This window comes from Protobothrops mucrosquamatus, unplaced genomic scaffold (assembly GCF_001527695.2).
Source record: "Protobothrops mucrosquamatus isolate PMUCROS unplaced genomic scaffold, P.Mucros_1.0 scaffold67, whole genome shotgun sequence".
Classification (NCBI taxonomy): domain Eukaryota; kingdom Metazoa; phylum Chordata; class Lepidosauria; order Squamata; family Viperidae; genus Protobothrops; species Protobothrops mucrosquamatus.
The window spans coordinates 612151-630855 of NW_015386445.1; the positions used below are offsets into that span (position 1 = coordinate 612151).

Consider the following 18705-nt stretch of genomic DNA (forward strand, 5'->3'; position numbering starts at 1 on the left):
GTCATACAGTTGTAACTTATGACAAATTTTATTAAATGTTTGTAACCGGAACTCTGTGTGGCTACATTCTGCAGAATAAATCCTCCTCCTTTATAGCTGATGCTGGTTAGATGTTCTTATGTAGCTCAAGATCAAAGAATGAAAAAGAACCCAACACAATTACATCATCAATTTGATAACCAAAAAGATGGGCAGGTGGAGAGTAGGCGGGAGGGGGGGGGAGGCGGAATCTGCCATTAACCCAGCAACCTGTCCAACACTTACTCTATGAAGGATTTTTTAAAAGTTTGGAAAGAGAAATATCTTTAGGCCCTGCCAAGAAATAATAGTGTGCGAAATGAAAGGATAACTCAGAACACCTTCAGCTCGGCCTGACTATATTTCAATCGTAGTTTTCATATTGCCCTTCAGTACCATATAAAATTGAGATGACATATACAGAACAATAAAATAAAATATTAGCAATACTTATCTGGACTTCAAGAATTCCGACTGGATGCAACATTTTTATTCAAATAAAAAGGAAAGGGTACATAAGAGCAAAGTGTGTTCACAGCCTCTGCTCTTTTTAAAAAGAAATGTGTTTAAAAAGTTGTCAATCAGGAAATGACCCTTTCCTGAAGTCCGTATGGTTCCAAGCGCCCGGCCCCACCGCCAGCAGTGGACGGGGATGACTGATCTAAACCCTTGGGCATCTGTGCTGTAGGCCCAGCCTAGGATGCAGTTTTAGAGAAGCCAGCATGGTTTCCCAAAGTCCTCTTCAAAAAGGGCTTTTCCTGACCTCAACCAGTTTTCATACAGGAATTGGCCTCGGTTTCCCTAAAACAAAGAAACAGAGACATAAATGAATTCTGGCAGAGAATCTCACTGAACAGTTAAGGAACCGCCGCTTCCCAACACACCGACTGTTTTGCTGCAGGCACCCAGGCTAGCCAGCTCCTGCATGCAGCACCCAAAACTTTCCCTGTGCAGAACATCCGGCGAACGAACAGCAAATCTAAATGATGCAGGCACTCTGCTTAGAACTGGGAGATTCACGCAGGCTTCATTAATGATTCCTAGAATATACCCATTAAGGTCAATGGGTCAAGTAGTTCTATTTGTTTTGTTTCCTCTGAGCAAAATTAAATCTGCACTTTATTTCTTATTACTCTGGATGTTTAAAAACTGCCAAGCATTGTGCTCCAAAAACCCATTGGAATTAAAGTCAGTTTGGGCCATTCAGTACGGATATCACATCTGTGATTGCTGCACAGAAAGCGTTTCAGACAATGCAGCTGTTTTTGCATCTGCAGCTGAGGTAGCATCCACGAGGAGCATGCGCTTCCACGACCCAGCAGAGGACAAATCTGAAGGAAGCAACTTGATGAGCCAGGCCAAAAGCATTTCAGCACAAAGGAACAAAGCGGGACAAATCTGTCCGTTTTTTACTTTTGTAAAAAGTAAAAATTATTTCGTTTGTATATATTTAGTGCATTTCAACATGCAAAGGACATCTATTTTCAGCCTCAGTTTATTTTTCCTGTACTTGTCTTCTGTAGCATTTGTTTTTGCAGGTAAACCAGAAGAGGGACTGCAGAATTAAATCAGACTGAGAGGCAAAAAAACCAGGCCGTGGCCCAGCAGCACAAGGTGGGCCAGGGAACATGACCAGGAAGGGGCCCACAAGAGAACACTGCAAAAATTCTGCTCCCCCCCCCAGCAGGATACCCGGGGAGGATTTTCAGAATTTCTGCCCTCTGCAGTCCCAAACCCATCTGGCCCATTTTTGAAGTCTGTCTGTCTTCTGCCACCTTTGGCCACACATAACGCTTGGTGGACTGTTAGCAGGCTGGAAAACAGAGCTCCAGTTTGCATTACGCAAGTCCTTCCAATATTCAGTCGGGTTACAAAGAATAAAAAGCAACATTAAAAGGGAAAGTGGAATTTTTGGATTTTGTGCTTGTCCCCGGCTCAGTCTGATATGTTAATTCTGGAGACAAGGATCAACCGTGCAGCCTTGACCAAAGCCCAAAGGCAGCATTGATCCTGCTTTCTTTCTCATTCTGGCCACAGCAGAAGTTAACATCTTGTTAATCAGAGTAAGATCTTGTGATCCAAGCCTGTATCTACACTCACCTGGAGGCAAACAGAGCATCTCCTTAATTTCAGTCTGAAATCAAATGGAATAACTGAAGTTTGTCTCAACAAACAGCAAATGGATGCAAAAACTGCTTTGATTAATGGAACACCAACATATCTTGGATGGTTTTTAAGGTTATTATTATTATTATTATTATTATTATTATATTTAAACTTCTATGCCGCCCTTCTCCCCAGAGGGACTCAGGGCGGCTCACAGCATGTTAAAAAACAACACAAAAAAAACATTTCCCCTATAAAACCAATTAAAAAGCAAATATATTAATAGCTGTGTCATATTTAAAATCTTTGAAAATTTTTAAAAATTATTAAAAGGTTCCCTGAAGTACCTGGCTAACAAAATAACCAGATAAACATCTGACCTGATGCCTCATGTTTCTAATGAAGCTTGTGAAGAAGATCCACGTATGACCCCGTGGGTGGTATGTGGCAATGAATAAGACCACAGGAGAGGCTCCTATGCCATCTGCTGTTCCGTTACACTTGCCAGGCACTTTGCTTTGTGTATGGAGCTACACAACACGGCTATGACCATCAACTCCTTTTAAGCTCTCTTTGGCTGAATCAGGCACTCTGCTGCTGTTCCCCTTCTTGGGACAGATGGTGGGCTCCATCAGCTTCCAAACTTTCTCATCTCTTGCCCTCTTCTGCTCTTACCTGCGCTCTGGAGCTTTGCCCGAAGTGAGCTTGATCGGCCCGTCCGAGGAGAAGGCTGGGTCCGGATGCAGGGCTGCAGGGCGGCAGAGGGCTCCACCTGGAGACAAGCAGCCACAGGAAAACAGAGCTGTGGCTGTTACCAGGAAGGTTCCTTCAGATGATGTGACAGGGGCTCCGTCTGCCAAAGCAATCGAGCAACCAAGATTCCCCCCCCCGACACCCCCCACCCCTTTCCACACCAGATTCAGATTCCACTTGGTGAGAGATGCCATCCCTCCCTCAGTGCTGAGTCCCAGCCTGTGTAGCCATAAAGGAAAAGTCCGTGCCAGGAAGACACGGAGGCCGCCAGCCTGGATGAGATGCTGAGCCAACTGGGCTCCCCCAGAGACGTCAAGGCAGAGCGGGAGCCCTCGGAAGCAAGTGCTCAACGCTCCCTCCCTCAAGGCAGCTGCACCCAAGGACGTGACCCCCTCCCCCAGGGACTTGTAATCAGTTTGAGACAGCAACTTTCAAGGAGAGGATCCGCCACACCGGGGGCCCCCAGGAAGCCCAGCAGGCAGGAAACCCCAGTACCTCTAAGTGCTCCTGGCTGGTCCAGGAGCCCAGTTCTGCCCTCCGGGTGCCAGGGCCCAGTTCCACGGAGCGAACTCTCTCGGCAAACTTGAGGGAGCAGAGCGTCTCGCTCGTATTCTTCTCAACCGGAGAAACCTGTGAAGTGGGAGGAGGAATGGGCAGTCACAGCCCAGGACGCCCCAGCAGCCCACAAGGAAGAGGAGGCTGCCTCTGTGCGGCTCCAGGTGCCCCCAAAGGGCCGGGCAGAGGAGATGTTGGGGCTGGGCAGCTGCCCTTCCCAGGGCCTTGGCTGAGTCTCCAGGCCCAGAATGGCTGACCGAGGGAGCCCACTTCAGAAGCCGCTCAGGAAGCAAGCAGGCGAGACAAGAAAGCCAAACCCCAACAGAATCTGAAAGGGAATTACCTACATAATGATGATCATGTTAATCCACTAATTATTGTGGGGGGGGGGGGTTGGAGGGGGTATCCCCTTTAAGGTTTCTTCTATTTTTGGAGACTTGGGAGTTACTTTGAGCTTTTATTTATGTATTATATTTATAGGCTGCCCATCTCACTTTGGGAGCAACTTCTGTAATGCTGCTTTGGATAAATAAAGATCCACATTCAGAAACCAGTTTTAGTATGCATGTGGTCTTGTCCCCCGTTTGTGCTTTGTGGCCCACACTCCAACCGATGCGCACAATGGAACCCAGGCTCTGAATTCTGAGAGGGGCTTTCGGTTGGTTTTTCAAATGAGGATGGGGTGAATGTCCAGAGCAGGATGTGCACAGCTGGGAGGTTACCCAGCCAAGCTATAAAAGCGTTTTTTGAATTATCCAAAAAGTGTCAGCTAGAGAGCAACATTGACCACTGATGTACAGGACTCATACGCATCATCTGACATAACCATCGAACAAGGAGCAGGCATGTCACATGCAAAATCAGGACCCTGCATTTTGTCCCTGGGTTACCTGAAAAATCCACCCAAGTCCACCTTTCTCTGAAATGCTCACCTGGACCATCATGAGGGTCTTGCTTTCACCACTGAGAGAATCCTGGAGGAGATACGTCAGCTTGGAGTTGCGAAACGGCACGTGGGACTGGCGGGAACGCAGCGCATAAATCACGTCTCCCAAAGCCGAAAGTGACTTGTTGATGTATTGAGCCTCACGCAACCGGCTCCCTTCTGCACCAGATCTACCCACACGCTCAGATCCTGCCAGGTCTACTAAATTCAGCTTCCCTAGGAGATGAGGAGGCAAACACTGAAGCTGCTGCCCAAAGTTTATTTCTTTTAACTATGGGGTTTGTGGAGGACCAAGATCCATCCAACATCTAAAAAAGTAATATAAGTTCTAGAATGCAATTATCCTTTCCATCTGCACTTTTCTGAATTTTGTAATGTAGTTTCTCAACCCCCCCTCCAACGTATACAAAATGGAAATATTAAAAAAATGGAGAAAATCCTTTGCAAAGAGCATACATTACAGAAAAATGTAAAGAACTATTTACCCCCCTTTTGCTAATGCAACATACATTCAGGTGTATATGAGTTCTTCTGGAGCACATAAGAACATTTCTAAGAAAATACTGAATAATAGAATAATAGAGTTGGAAGGGACCTTGGAGGTCTTCTAGTCCAACCCCTATTGAGCAGGAGACCCTATTCCATTTCAGACAGGTGGCTGTCCAGTCTCTTCTTAAAACCTCCAGTGACAATGTTAGTATTAAACTAAAGAGATGCAGTTGTCCTGCAAAAGGACTGGCAACCAGAAGTGCAAATCCCGTCTTTTTCTCAGCTTTTAGGCAGCTACTGCAGGAGCGCCAAGCAGGGTCCGCCCGTCTCCCGTCAGTCATCCTGGCTACTGGTCACGATATTTCCCAGGTTCAGCAATTCATTCTGAATCAGAGGAGGGATCCATACCCACCTGTGGTTCTTATTCCCGTGCTGCAGTCGGTTCCCCTCACGGTGATCATGAGGAGGGCATGAGATCTGGAGCTGTGTTCATTCAGGTAGGTGCACTCCGTTGCTCGGTTGATGTGACCAAACTCAAAGACCTGGGGAAAAGTGGAGGAACCGTCATGGACTTCCCTGAGCCTGGAAACTTTGGCCAAAGAATGACTGGCAAAATCCTGCCTAGCAACCTCTTCCCTCCATCCAGAGGCGTTTAGAAAGAGGATCAAAGGCACCAAGGAGGTAAAGAGCATCTACCCAGCATCCACAATTCCCTGCAACAGATATGACTAATGGGATTAATGGTCTGAGAATTTAGTGTTTTTGGTTGGGAGCAGCTTTGGGGGGGAAGAGAGAGTCAGCGTGATCTGCCATGTTCCGCCTTCTGACCCCCCTTTCTCATCCCTGTCTGGTAGACACCCGGGATGTCTCTGCCACTTTTCAGCCATTCTTACCCTAGCACCAATTCATGGGGGGGGGGGGAGCTCTCAGCTAAAGGGCTAAACACGCAATTGGTGGCTGTTAAAATCCCAAACAAGCTGGCTGGGGCATTCTGGAAGCACAAGTTGTGGGAAAATCTCGGCTTCAGCCATCAGATTTTCCCAAACTCCAGGTAAAGCTCCATCTCAGGAACGGCTTCAGGAAGAGAATGGACCTCCCCTCCTGGACACCTTGGGTGGGACTGCCACACCAGGAAGCCCCTCCTGCCCCTGCTAACTTGGTTGATGTCTTCAACGCTGTGAACAGGGAACTCGGTCAAGCCTGGAACATAAAGCTGCCCGCTGCCATCTGGGCAGAGTCTGATCTCCAGCTTCTCCTGGGGCTCCTTCCCAAGCAGGTCTCTGAAAGGGAGACAGTGGAAGCGCTGCAGTCATGGAGAAGGCATTCATCCCGGGAGAGAGAAAAGAGAGGCCAAACGGCCAAAATGCAAAGATGGAAGCAACTTCCTACTGAAAGATGCAAAAGGAAAGAGCAGAAACGGCCTCTGCTTTCTAACCCACATAAAGTCAGGCAAACCACAACCCTGCATGGCTGCTGTGGCCCGAGGCAGCTTTGTGCACTGTCCACTTGTGTCCAGAGGGAGACAGAGCTGGGCAATGGGGTGGGAGGTGCTTTGGAAGGTCACCGAGTGCAACTCCGAAGCAAAAAGTGTGACTGTTGCTCCAACCAATGCAGGCGGGGGCTGCGGTCGCCCTTCCCCACCTGCCAAATTACCTCTTCCCAACCGCTGGAGAGGCTGGTTCCCTGCTGTTACCTGAGAGCCTCATTGTAGATTTCAGCCACACTGACGGTGATGCTGTAATTCCAGTCGGGAGCCTTGGACTGCACCTCGGAGAAGAGAAGCCGCAGAGCCCGCTGGTTGATCCCGGGGTTATCCAGGCTGCCCTGATGAGAAAGGCAGACACGCATCGTGTGTTGATGTTAAAAGCAAAGGAATTCCAAGGAAGAAGAAACCGGAAGTGGCCATTCCAGAGATATCCCCAAGGGGCAGCCTGAGGGGGACACTGGAAAAAAAAAGAGCTGCCAGCCCCATTCCTGCTCTCTTGTCCAAGTCCTAGAGGGGGAGAGCAACCCGGAAGAAACTCGTGAATGGTGGGGGTCAAGTCCCCATCCTTTCATTTTTTAAAAAAAAAAATGTTTATTTTCTTAAAGAAAAAAATAAAAGTAATTAAAAGTACAGACTAAGAAGACAAGAATCTATCTTATATTTTATACTCATCAATAATCACTGGTTGACCAACGAATTTGCTATTGTAAGATGAACAATGAAAGAAACCATTGCAAGATATTCCGGAATCTCTGCCATAGAAACAGACATTGTTCCATTCTTTGATTAGTAGAAAATGTTGCCTTTTCCAAAGCACAGAGAACACACATTGCAACAACCATTCCTCAGCATTTGGCATAATACCACCTTTCCAATTTCTTACTACAATTCTTTTTGCCACCAAGAGGCCTGGCAGAGCATCAAGGAAAGGAAAGCAGCTTACTTACCTCCATGGTGTAAGTCTTGCCAGCACCAGTTTGTCCATAGGCAAAAATACAAACGTTGTAACCATCGATGCATGATGTGATCAGCGCCTGAACTTCTTTGAAGACCTTTTTTTGGGGGGGGGAAAGACACAGGCTCAGAAGTGCCCTGTGAAAAGAGGCTCCAGAGGTACATTCGCACGAACTGTCTTTTTAACCAAGAGCTTCTTGGAATGTCAAGTGAACCAGAGAGAAGAGATATCATAGGGAGGATCTGTCAGATAACAGGAGCGCCTCACCCTAGGAATCCCCAGTTATTTAGTAGATTGTTATTCCACCTTTACTCTTTTATAAATGACTCAAGGTGGCAAACATACCTAATACTCCTTCCTTCTTCTATCTTCCCCTCAAGGAGAACCGTGAAGGAGAATAACTGCCCCAAAGTCACTGACCTGGCTTTTGTGGAACTAGAAATCACCGTCTCCTGGTTTCTAGCCTGGCACTTTAACCACTAGACCAAACTGGCTCTTACAGTTGAGGAACCCTGCAAATGAGAGTTTCCTTCCAGGCCCCCCTGATTCTCTAACCCAGAAGATTCTCACTTACATCTTCCTGTGTTGCTTCTGGGCGGAAAACTTTGTCCAGTTCAAAAGATACCAGCTTCCCTTTGTGCATCAGATGTAGGATGGCATCATCATCAGGGTCAAAGGTCACTGCATTCACGGCTTCTGGCCCTTCACCATCCTCTATTTGTATTGTCCTAACACGGCCAAACACTCGGATGTTACCTTTAACAGGAAATGATTCTGTTTAACAGCAACAGAGACAATTCAAAGCCTTCCCCAAATTATGTTGCTGCGGCAGTGAACAAAACCAAAACTTCACAGAACAGAGTTGGAAGAGACCTTGGAGGTCTTCTAGTCCAACCTTCGTGCCCATGGCAGGAGATCGTATACCATTCTGGACAAATGGCTGACCAGCCAATTTTTGAAAACCTCCCAGGATGGAGCACTCACAACCTCTGAAGCAAGCCATTCCACTGATTAATTGTTCTCATTGTCAGGAAATTCCTCCCTAATTCTAAGTTGAATCTCTCTTAATAATTTTTCACTCATTACTTCTAGTTCTACCGTCAGGTGCTTTGGAGAATAAGTAAGAAAGTCCAGTTGCCTCTTGAAAAAGCACCTTTGGGACAACCATGACCTGGATGATTGAGAACCTCCATAGAGTGGACAAGTGTTGTCTTATCATTTTCTTGCCTATTTTGACTTGCATTCCTATCCTGTCTCCCACAGAAGGGTACTGGAGTTTTAGTAGGTTAGACTATTTTTGTTTCTTTTGCATGAAGATAGATGAAAAGAATGAATTAAGCAGTTCTGCTTTCTCCCTGCTACAAGGTCAAGAGGTCAATTCTGGACTCAAAACAGAGTTAAGTAAGTGGAAGAGATGTTTCCTGACTCCTGTCCTCGACCCAAGAGATCCGCCATGTAAGGCCCCGCTTGCCCTGCCTGGGGAATTCCCACGAGTGCCTTTCTTGATGGCCGCTTCCTTCAGTCAAGCAGGAGGCTCCTCACCTCTGGAAAACACAGGCAGCCCCTCCACCCCGTGCAATCAAGTCCTTGGATCCCAAAATGTGCCTCCACTATGTCAGGCAAGTCTCCCATTCCAAATCAGCAACGTTGACCAACAACTCAAGACCCACCAACACTCCTCCTGTGCCCCCTTCACACACAACACACGCAATGGAGGAGCAAACCTTTCAATCGCACCAGCTCATTGTGACATTTCTTCCGGAGTTGCAGCTCCTTTCGGTATTTTCTCAGCAGCTCCCGATTGGTGCTGCTCACTTCTTCAATGGCTTGCCCAATCTTGGAGAAAGACAAGCTGTTTTAGGGGCTTCTGTGTCCCTCAGCCCTTCCCAGGCCCAGGCCCCTCTGGCTCCTAGGAACACGAGCCGCTGTCCTTGGGGTATGAAAAAGGACTTCGGCAGGATGAGCTCACCTCAGCCCTGGTGCTCTGCAAAGCCTCTTGCAGCAGAAGAGGGAACTCTCTGACCTGGCGCTTCAAGCTGTTGTAGTCACTAGTGAGAGTACGAAGCGCTGGCTGGAGCGTGAGCAGATTGGCCCTCACGCCTGCAAAAGGAAGAACTTCAAAGCTGGCCTGGAAAGCGCTCGCTTTCATTGGCCTTTTCCCTTTTCCATTAACACCGCGATCGGGCAACTCAGGAGACCCTGAAGGGGTCTCTCAGCTGCCGCTCAGAAAGCCAATCAGACCTGGCAGAGGAGGATCCTTCAGGTCCCAGCTACGCACCTGCCAGATTTTCATGAACAGCTTTCATTTCTAGTTGTGCTCGAGCAAAAGCTTCCTGAATGGCTCGATTCTTGTCCTCCTCCATGTTCTGCATTTCCTCCACCATCTGCTCCCGGGACTGCTCTAGCTCGGATTCATACACCGTCACCTGGAGGATGGACACAGGGCGTTCTGAGGCTTCTCCCCCTCTTCTTGAGCAGGACTTGGGGAGCTTCTCCTGCCACTTAGGAGAAGAGAGGAGCAGCATCTCCAGACAGAGCTTTTATTGTGCAACTGCTCTGCCTCGCCATGTTTTAGAGAGGGAGGGCAGACAACGCAACCCCCTCCTGTGTTCTCCCTCACCTTTACTCTCATCCTTGCAAATGGTGATCAATTGATCGTCTTTGTGAAGGAAGAACGGAATGAGCTAAGCAATACTATTCCATCTGCAGCACTAGAATCCAGGGATAAAATTGTCCCTACAGGTACAAATAAAACTGTTCCTCAACTTACGATTTTCTTCAGTAAGAGTGGCATCTCACGACCACATCGCTTAACATCTGATTGAGGCTTCAGGAGGGGAGGAACCAGAGGGAGGGTGCCCTGCTGATTAAAGCTGCTGCAGCAAAGAGGAAGTGGAGCCGCAGCCTTTGGAAGCTGGACTCGGGTCCTTCCCCAAGGGACCAGAAGCCAAAGACAAAGAAGCACCAGTGGCGACCTGACCTCCGAGCAAGAGAGTCACCCTGGAAGGCCTCTCCTTCTCCTCCTCCTTCCCCTCTGCCTCCGGCCTTCTTTCCGCTTCCTCGTGTTCAGGAGGGCTTACCTGGGCCCTGAGCTGAGCCGCCGCCTTCTGGGAGCTCTGTAGCTGCTGCTCCATCTCCTTCAGCACCTCCCTTTGCATCCCCACCTGGTCCTGTAAGTACTGGTTCCGCGACTGGGCTTCGCTGAGGGTCTGCTTGGTCTTGGAGGATTCAACTTCCATCGTTTTGATGACATACTAAAGGAAGCGGAACAGCCCAGACTGAGCCCTCCCCAGAGCTGGAAAGAGGGAAAGAACTGGCCTTGGACCACCTGCCCCATCAGCTCACCTTGACCTGATGAGGCTGGGCCTTGAGGCTGGCTATCACTTCCTGGCTGTCCCGCAATCTCCGGCTCAGCCGCTCCTCCTCCTCAGCCCTCTCGGCCAAGGAGTCCTTCAGCCGCAGTTCTACCTCTGCCAGACGGTTGGTCTTCTGCTCCACCTCCAGGTCCAACTCTGAAAGGCGTCCTTTCGCTTCTTCTGCCTCCTGCTTCACTTGGGCCAGCTTCTCCTGCAACTTTACGTTCTCCTGCGGGAGGAAGGCGAAAAGCCCCTAAGGAACAGGCCCACCTGCCGGAGGGCCAACTGGAGGAGCAGCGCCTCACCTGGCTGTGTGCGCAGTTGGTGCACCTGACCGGATGCCTCCTCCTCAGCTCCTGCAGCTGGGCCTCACGCAGCTTTAACTCCTGCTTCAAGTGCGCGTTTTCTGCCACCAAGAGATCCCTGTGCTTCTCCAAGTCTGTCCCACCCTGTGAAGAGGCAGGAAAAGGATAGAGGTCAGGTTTACTCTTTCAGTGCTAATAAAGGAGAATATCTGCAGCTCTGGGTTGAAACGAGGGCTCCTGGGTGCTCTCTGAGCTGGCTTGTTTCCTTGCAGACGTTTCATTACCCAAACTAGGCGACATCATCAGTGCTGGGGATAATGTTACCTAGTTTGGGTAATGAAACGTCTGCAAACAAGCAAGCAAGCTCAGAGAGCACCCAGAACCCCCCTCACTCTTTCAACGGCCAGGCTGTCCCCCGGAGAAAAGGCCAGACGGTAAGAACAGCCGTCCTTTACAAAAATATTGGAAAGATTAAGAGCATATTTCATCTTATCAGTGGTTCCAAGACATTGCATCATCCCTCATCTAACTGAATTTAATTATAAATAGTGTGCGCGAATGAAGATTAAGATGTAATTCAGTCCACAGTTCTTTTGCTTATTTGAATGCAGCATTCGTTTCTAATGCATTTACCGGGGGCAAAACATTGCAATCTGAAACTATGGAAAACTGGATTAAATTATTCCTATCACCTAAATTCACTGCTTCTCTTTATGTGCACTCAGATAGTAAATAATGGCGGGGGGGGGGGCGAGCACTGGCCTGCCAAAGAGAAAGGAGGGCCAGAGCACAAGCGAGCTCTTCTCAGACAATCTTTGGAAGACATCAGGAGACTCAGCAAAGGCCTGCAAAGGGAGGGGAAAGACTCCGATGATTCACAGCCAAACTGAAGAGGGACTGGCTGTAAACAAGCCCAGCAAATTAGGCGGAACGCTCCAGCGTCAGACTACGCAACACAACACCTGCTGGTGTCATCCGTTGAGCAAAGAACCTACCCAAATGAAGGCAACAAGGTAAACAAACCCCAATTGATCTAGCAATGAAAAGTATGTATGTGTGGAGGGTGTAATTATTATTTTTCCTTCAGACCAACACCCTTATAATTTGTACAAATGAACTTTGCATTGTATACAATATTGCCTTCATTATCAAGTATTGACATGCACATGACAGGGAGACTTTGGTTTCCTGTACTTATTTCCTCAGCCAGAGTTCCTGCTCTTCGGGCGGAGGGAAGACAGAGCAGAGTCCTCCAGGCGGGGGACTGGCCCTCAGGAGGCCCAAAGCACAGGTGGCACCAGCTTCTCACCTCCTGGCAAGTCCTCTGCTCTGGCCATGCCCTTTTTTAAAAACAAAAATAAAACCCAGACAAAAAGGTTTTCTCCTGATAAGCAACAATTCATAGCTCCCACCAACTGGCCCACAATTCCTTTCACTCCCAGCCAACATGCCCAAAGTCCTGTCAGTTGTAGATGATGGAGTTTGTAGTCCAGTACCTCTTGAAGGCTCAAGAAGGGGAAGCTACTGTCAAAGACGGGCTTGTGAAGGATCCAGGGGAGAGCGAGGCAGAGGAAGAACCTGGTTTATCTGCCATGCCGCAATGCAAACAGCAGGCCTGAGCAGAGCCCTTCCTCAAAAGACCAGCGCAAGAGCAGAAGGCCGGCACTGATGCAGCCCCGTCTGCCTAAATGTGAGTAGTACTGCGACTGCTTCAAACCCGGTTTTGGGAGTTTCAGAAATAATGCAAGGTTAGCAATTCAATGTGCTGCACTTCCCATAAGACACATCGCTCTTTGGAAGCTTTGGCACACAAATGGCTAATGACTAATTGTTGGCTAATGACAACAGTTGGGGTTGTCAAACTATTACCAAAGTCCAACCATGCAGCACTCTGCCTGGAATTCCTTCCGTTATTTAAGGCCGCCTCGTACATGTCGGTGGAATTCTAACTGATGCTGCAAGGCCTTGGAAGTCCTCACTGGAACCAAGCAAGAGGCGAGAGGCCCTGCAACTCACCAACGTAGAATGAAGCCTGTTCATCTCCTGAGCTGGCTTTGGGAGTCTGTCCTTCAGGCTTTCTGGCTGCCAATACAAAAGAGGGACTGAAACACAACGCTCGTTTACACACAAGGAGCAAGGAAATAGTAAGTTAAATTCCACCCATCAAATTCTGCTTTACAAGTTATTCGGTTGTTTGAAGTTTAGCTCTGGTCTCGCAGCTCCATTTCTCTACTTCTGCACTTCGCAGTTAATACAGCTCAGTTTTTAGCTTCTAAATATTTAATTCTGACTGGCATATCCCAAACATCAGATTCGTGAACTGTCAACCAGCCTCTGCGCAAAAGTCATCTTAAGCTGCAATTCCTGTCAATTCCTTGGTGAGCAAAGAGGAAACAGGGATGGAAAGGGATGCCTGGAAATGCCCATCTTGCCTACCCAGGCTGTGCACTATGATGTCAGCCACGGGTGCAAATCTTCCAGGGTTTATTAAAAGAACAGGAAGCACAGATGAACAGACAACTGGGTTTCACCAGAAACTGAGTAAAGGGGACTCTTTCCACATCTTTCCATCTATAGCACAGTCATAAGATCCTGCGCAATAATGAACAAGCCAAGCCCACAAACGGTATCCAAGTGCTGAGAAAGTTTCATGCAGACAGTGAGGCCCAGAGCAGGAGAAGGCAGACCTCCTTTGCCTGACTTGAGAAAGGCAGGGGAAGCTGAAAGGAGGCAGGGAAGGCAGTTTTGGCATTTTCTAAGCACTTAAGATCATTTCCTGCAAACAAGCCCAGCTGCGGATCCAAAGGGCCACTTCTCTTCAAGTCATGACTGGGATTGAGCTAACTCAAGTTCCCTTTCTAGGCCAGGAAGCTACAAGATTCAATATATGTCCAGAGGTTCCGATCTGTCTGGAGCTGCAGATTAATCAGAAGGGACCCAATTAAGTGCCGATTAAGCACTTAGGCCTGCTGGCAAGCTGGATTTGCTTTGGTGGTTCCCAAATGAAACAGCTAGAATTAAAAGGTGACACAAGCCCGTGCTTCCTCAGAGGAACAAGTGGGAGAGTACGAAGTGGACAGGCAGCAGTGGAGGGTCACCCATGAGAAGGAGCATTCTTTGGGCGGGAAAACAGAGGATGCCTTAAAAGACCTCTGGCCCAAAGGAAAATGCGTATACTCAACCAAGGGGAAGCAGGCAATCATTACAATGTACAAACTAGGTTTGTCCTCCCACCCTTCCCAGAGAGAGAGAGAGACTTAGCATTCCCTGAATCAGGAAGGAGCGTGTAGAAACACGGGGTAGAATCCCTTCCAATTCTACAACTCTTAATATAGCACAAGGTATTTTAAAAGCTCTATGCAAATTTTCACTGCCCATTTTGGATGTGACTTTTTTTTAGTCCCCATCCTCCAATTTCTTAGTTGCATTTATTTATTTATTTATTTATTTTATTTACTTGCTTGCTTACTTATTTATGTATTATAGCTGTTTTCCTTGTGGTTTTGGATAATATGCCAGGAAACATAGACACATTGGCCCATGTTAAAATGAAACAAGCTCAACATATTACACAAATGCAGGTGTTTTGCCTGTGGTCATGGTGATTAAGGGTATCATACGAACACAGCCTTTGGGCCTTGGCACTAGACTCGCACGCACATCAGAGTGTTGTTGAGCCACAGAGAAGGCAAAGAGGAGGAGGGTGCAGGAGATACTAGGACGTTCTGGCTGACGCAGAAGTGTGGGAGGCAGGATTCCTCCGGTCTTCTCCAGCCACGGGGGGGGGGAGGATGCATGTGGGGGGGAGGGGGGAGGAAAGGAGGGCCGGTCAGGGCATCAAAGTCACCTGGAGGATCCGCAGCCTCCCCGATTTCTCCTCTGAAAGTACCTTGTTCTGCAGCGGCACAGCCGGAGAGAGGGGGCCGCTCTCTCGCCCAGCGAGTTTTTCCTGCAGCAGCAGCAACTGTTGCTGCAGCTGCAACTTCTCCTCCTGCAGTTGGGCACGAGACTCCACCAGCTTCTGCAGCACTGGGAGACGATGGGGCCCCGGTAAGCTGCTCCGCTTCCCACCAAAGACTCTTCCTCCTGCCAGGAAAGAAGGAACTGCTGAGCACAGCCGGGGGGGGGGGGGGGGCTTCCGTTGGGCAGGAGCAAATGGATGGGAGACTTTCCCTGGGAAGAAGCCCCAAGGAGGGAAGCCTGGGCCAGGCTGTTGTCCCTCATTTCCTTCCCCGAAATTCCTTTTGCTTCCTTCATCAGATCAATCCATTTTAAACAAATAAATAAATATCGAATTCAAAGCAGAAGTAAGAGAGGTAATTTAGCAATTGCTGGATCAATATTCCTGTTTGTCTTTCATCTCACAACAACGTAGCTACTCCAATGTGTAAACACAAGTATGTTGGAGAGAAACCTGAACAGTTCAATCTGTTATCAAACCACAATTCATTTGCAGAAGGAAACAGGACATCTGATTAATCAAGAGTGTAAAAATATAACTTTCCAAACATAGCACTGCAATCTGAGAGAGACATAAATAACACAAAAGACATAGAAAGGCAGGATGGGTCTGGGACCGTGGGAACTCATTCTACTATCTAAGCAACGTATAGATCCAAATGGCATTCTGAAGTTCTACTGTTCCCATTTCTTGTCTAAAATAACAGTAAATGGCTTGCGACCGACTAAAATGAACTCTTTCAGAAGCAAGTTCTCACTGCCGTGTTAAAAATGCCTAGAATGTAAATCCTGTCCTTCCCCATTCTTCATCACTGAACTGTGCCCCTTGTTTCCAGTTACCCATGTCGTCCTTACAAATGTCACACCCAGCTGATTTTACTGGAAGGAAAAGATCAGTGTGCTCACAACCACACGGGGTGACACATGTCAAGCAGCAGGTGTCACTTGCTTGCTGAAAATCCTATTCCTCCATTCCCCCCCCCCCCCAGGCTTTCCGCCTTTTGTTGAAAGAACCGTCTCAGTATTTCCACAAACCTTTAATGCCGGGGAGGCTTTCAGTTTCTCCTCTGCTCCTCACCCTCTGGGGCAGCTGATGCCAAAATGGGCCCTCTGACAGAGGGAAGGCAGGCGCATCGGCCACAGGCCCACAGCAAGTGCCCTGCGCAAGCCACGGAACCACGCAGAATCCCACATGCAACGTTTGTGTCATGGCAGCTTTAAAATGCTGGAGGAAGAAGGGCAGCCATCCTGTTTTTTGCTGCACAAAGACCCCCTGATGAATACCCAGATGAGGCAGGGGTTTCCAGCCTGGTCCTCCTCCTTTAAACCTCTTCCACCAAGGAAAAGGCACGCCGGGCCCAGCTGACTGGAGTGGCTATGGCATTTGCCGATCTCCGTTGCTGCTGCCAGAAGGAGCCGTGGCTCTCTAAGTCTCCCCCAGCCCTCTGCTCGCTAGTGATGCTTCCTCTGACGCTTTCCAGAGCCTCCTATTCCCAGCCTGCTTTCAGACGGCATCTCTGCACATCCAGGGCTTCCTCCTCTGCTCACCTGGCTGTGAAGCCCCCCAGCAGAAAGAAAGAAAGAGGCTTGTTGCAGGCTGCAAACCAGAACCTACTCGGGGCTGCCTCCTCCCCCAAATAGGCCTCGACAAGCTCGAGCTGGCTCTGAAGAGCAGAGCAAGCAGCAGCCTGCAGATCTCCCTGCCTGGCCTCTCTCTGAGAAACAAGCAAATGAGCCAGGCCCCATAGATGCTTCCCCAACAGCCGAGACAGAGGAAGCAGGGCTGAGAGCAGCAGAGGGGTCCTGCCAGAGCTGTGGGCAGGAAGGGGGAAGGGACCCTCTGGCTGGCATCTCTAGCCAGGAGCCAGAATGGTTGGCACGGCTTTCCCAGGGACCCCTGGGGAGGGGGGCAGTGGGAAGCCAAAGAGGATGCCTGCCTGGGGAGTATCACCCATGCTGCCCATCCAAAGGCTGCCTTCCGGCTGCCCTTCTTCTGCGGCTCCGAAGACCCCAAAGGGAGCAGAGGCTCCTCCAGAGGGAGGTTAAGACCACCCACCGCACAACTGAGGCTCTGCCCCTTTTTCTAGGTTGCTACTTTGGTAATGACAGGTTTGCAAGGAGAAAACCAAACCCAATTTATTTTCTTTTTTTTAATCAACCTAAGCAAAGTGTGGTAGGCAAACGTGGTTCTCCTTCAGCAGGAGATCTCAAGAACCTCCTGGGGCTACCAATGCAGCTTGAAGGGAACATCTGGGGAGGATAATGGTGATTAACACCTGGAACTACAGTATGTCTGGGATACCTGCAGAATTTGGTGAAAAACGTCAAGATGGCGCTCACAATGGTGCAATGAAAGCTGTGTTGCATGTAAAAAACAAGCAAAGCAGTGACCACACAACCAGCATGATTTTTTGACCAACCCTGCGGACAGCCCTGGCCACATCCGGTTTTGCTCTAGGTGGAACAGTGGGAGAGGGGAGAGCAAAGGGGGCTTTCAGTACATTCTGGAAAGCAGAACAGATGCGCAAACAAGCAACAAATCAGAGGGTTGGGAAAGACTTGGATCTCAGCAACGTCCTCTTTGAAGGATGCTTCCAATGCATGAAACTTGGAGCAACAAGATATTCCCCACACCTAGAACCTCTCTGCCCCCAAAGCCCTGCCGGTCCCGAGTTGCTCCAAAGGGCTCCAATGGTCAAATTGGCCTTAACCCTCTGGAGGTGCTAGAGCAGGTTCTGCTTCTCTCCTCCAGCAACTTGAAAAGTTTGGGAAGATCCATTAGTCGCATCTCAGTACCTGTATTCTCCATGTTCCTCCTGTCTTCAGCTTTCCGCTTTCCGGGATGCTGCAGCTACCGGTCCAGTGTGCCTGTGGCTGCCAAGGTGCCCCTCAATCTTCATCTATCAGCTGATTTTGCATACCTTTGTGGAGCTGTTGGCAAAACAGAAATCCTCAGCTGAAGGTGGAACCTCTTCTGACTCACTGTTTTGTCACAGCCAAATGAAGCGCCTTTTCCCCTTGGAGCCTTAAGCAAGCCAGGAAGAAGTCCCTGATTACGGAGAGCAACTCAAGCATTGTTGCGACTCTGTGCTTCCATTCCTGGAGCTTTGCAATGGCTCCCCAAGCCTCTTCCCAGTCAGCCGTTCAACATGCAAGCATTTGAGTTCTGGGCAGAGGGTTTCTCTCTGCTGCAGACACCCTGGGGGGCTCTGCCGGTCCCAGTACCAGCCTGGGCAGGACCCAATTCGCGAAAGGCCCTGAACAATCAGCTGAGAATTGATGGAGGAGAGAGCCACGCTCGTCCGTCACAGGAGCTTTCGCGTTCTGCCAACAACCTGAAATCATTCCTAAGGCATTGTGAATTCTGGGCTGCAACTGTGTTCTGGAAAGCTTTCATCAGCTGCCTCTCGCTCACAGAACGCCAACCAGCCAGATTCCCCCCAAATGACAAGGCCGGGGCATTTCTGGAAAGCTCCCTAAGCATCACCGGGAGTGAAGGTCAGGTTTCCAGGCCAGACAGGAAGCACCACTAGGTGAGCTAACGGATGCTTTACTATAAGGCTACGTTAAGAGTCTGGAATTGCAGTTCTCCACCATCCGCTCTGCACCCGGAGAACTTAGGGAGGCCCCTTTGGAGCCCCTTGCCCACCCACTGCCCAGCTGCAGGCTCACCTGCCCCCCATTGGCCCCTTCCTTGGGCAGTGTCTCTTGGGCCAGCTTCTTTCTCACAGCCCCTCACAGAAAATGAACATGCAATGTCAGGAAAGGCTTTTCGA

General features: G+C 49.1%; 1 protein-coding gene across 1 annotated transcript; it reads right to left on the reverse strand.

Moving 5' to 3' along the window:
* Positions 1-523: 523 nt before the first annotated feature.
* KIFC3 (kinesin family member C3) lies at positions 524-17738 on the reverse strand. Its single transcript, XM_029283367.1, has 18 exons — positions 17726-17738; positions 14859-15055; positions 12986-13051; positions 10970-11113; positions 10654-10893; positions 10389-10562; positions 9587-9734; positions 9278-9408; positions 9033-9144; positions 7913-8064; positions 7301-7405; positions 6561-6691; positions 6024-6147; positions 5280-5409; positions 4365-4594; positions 3373-3507; positions 2800-2932; positions 524-819 (listed from the first exon to the last, which is right to left on the reverse strand). Exons 1-18 carry the CDS (start codon positions 17736-17738, stop codon positions 794-796), a joined length of 2391 nt encoding a protein of 796 aa, XP_029139200.1. The 3' UTR covers positions 524-793.
* Between the last annotated feature and the right edge of the window lie 967 nt (positions 17739-18705).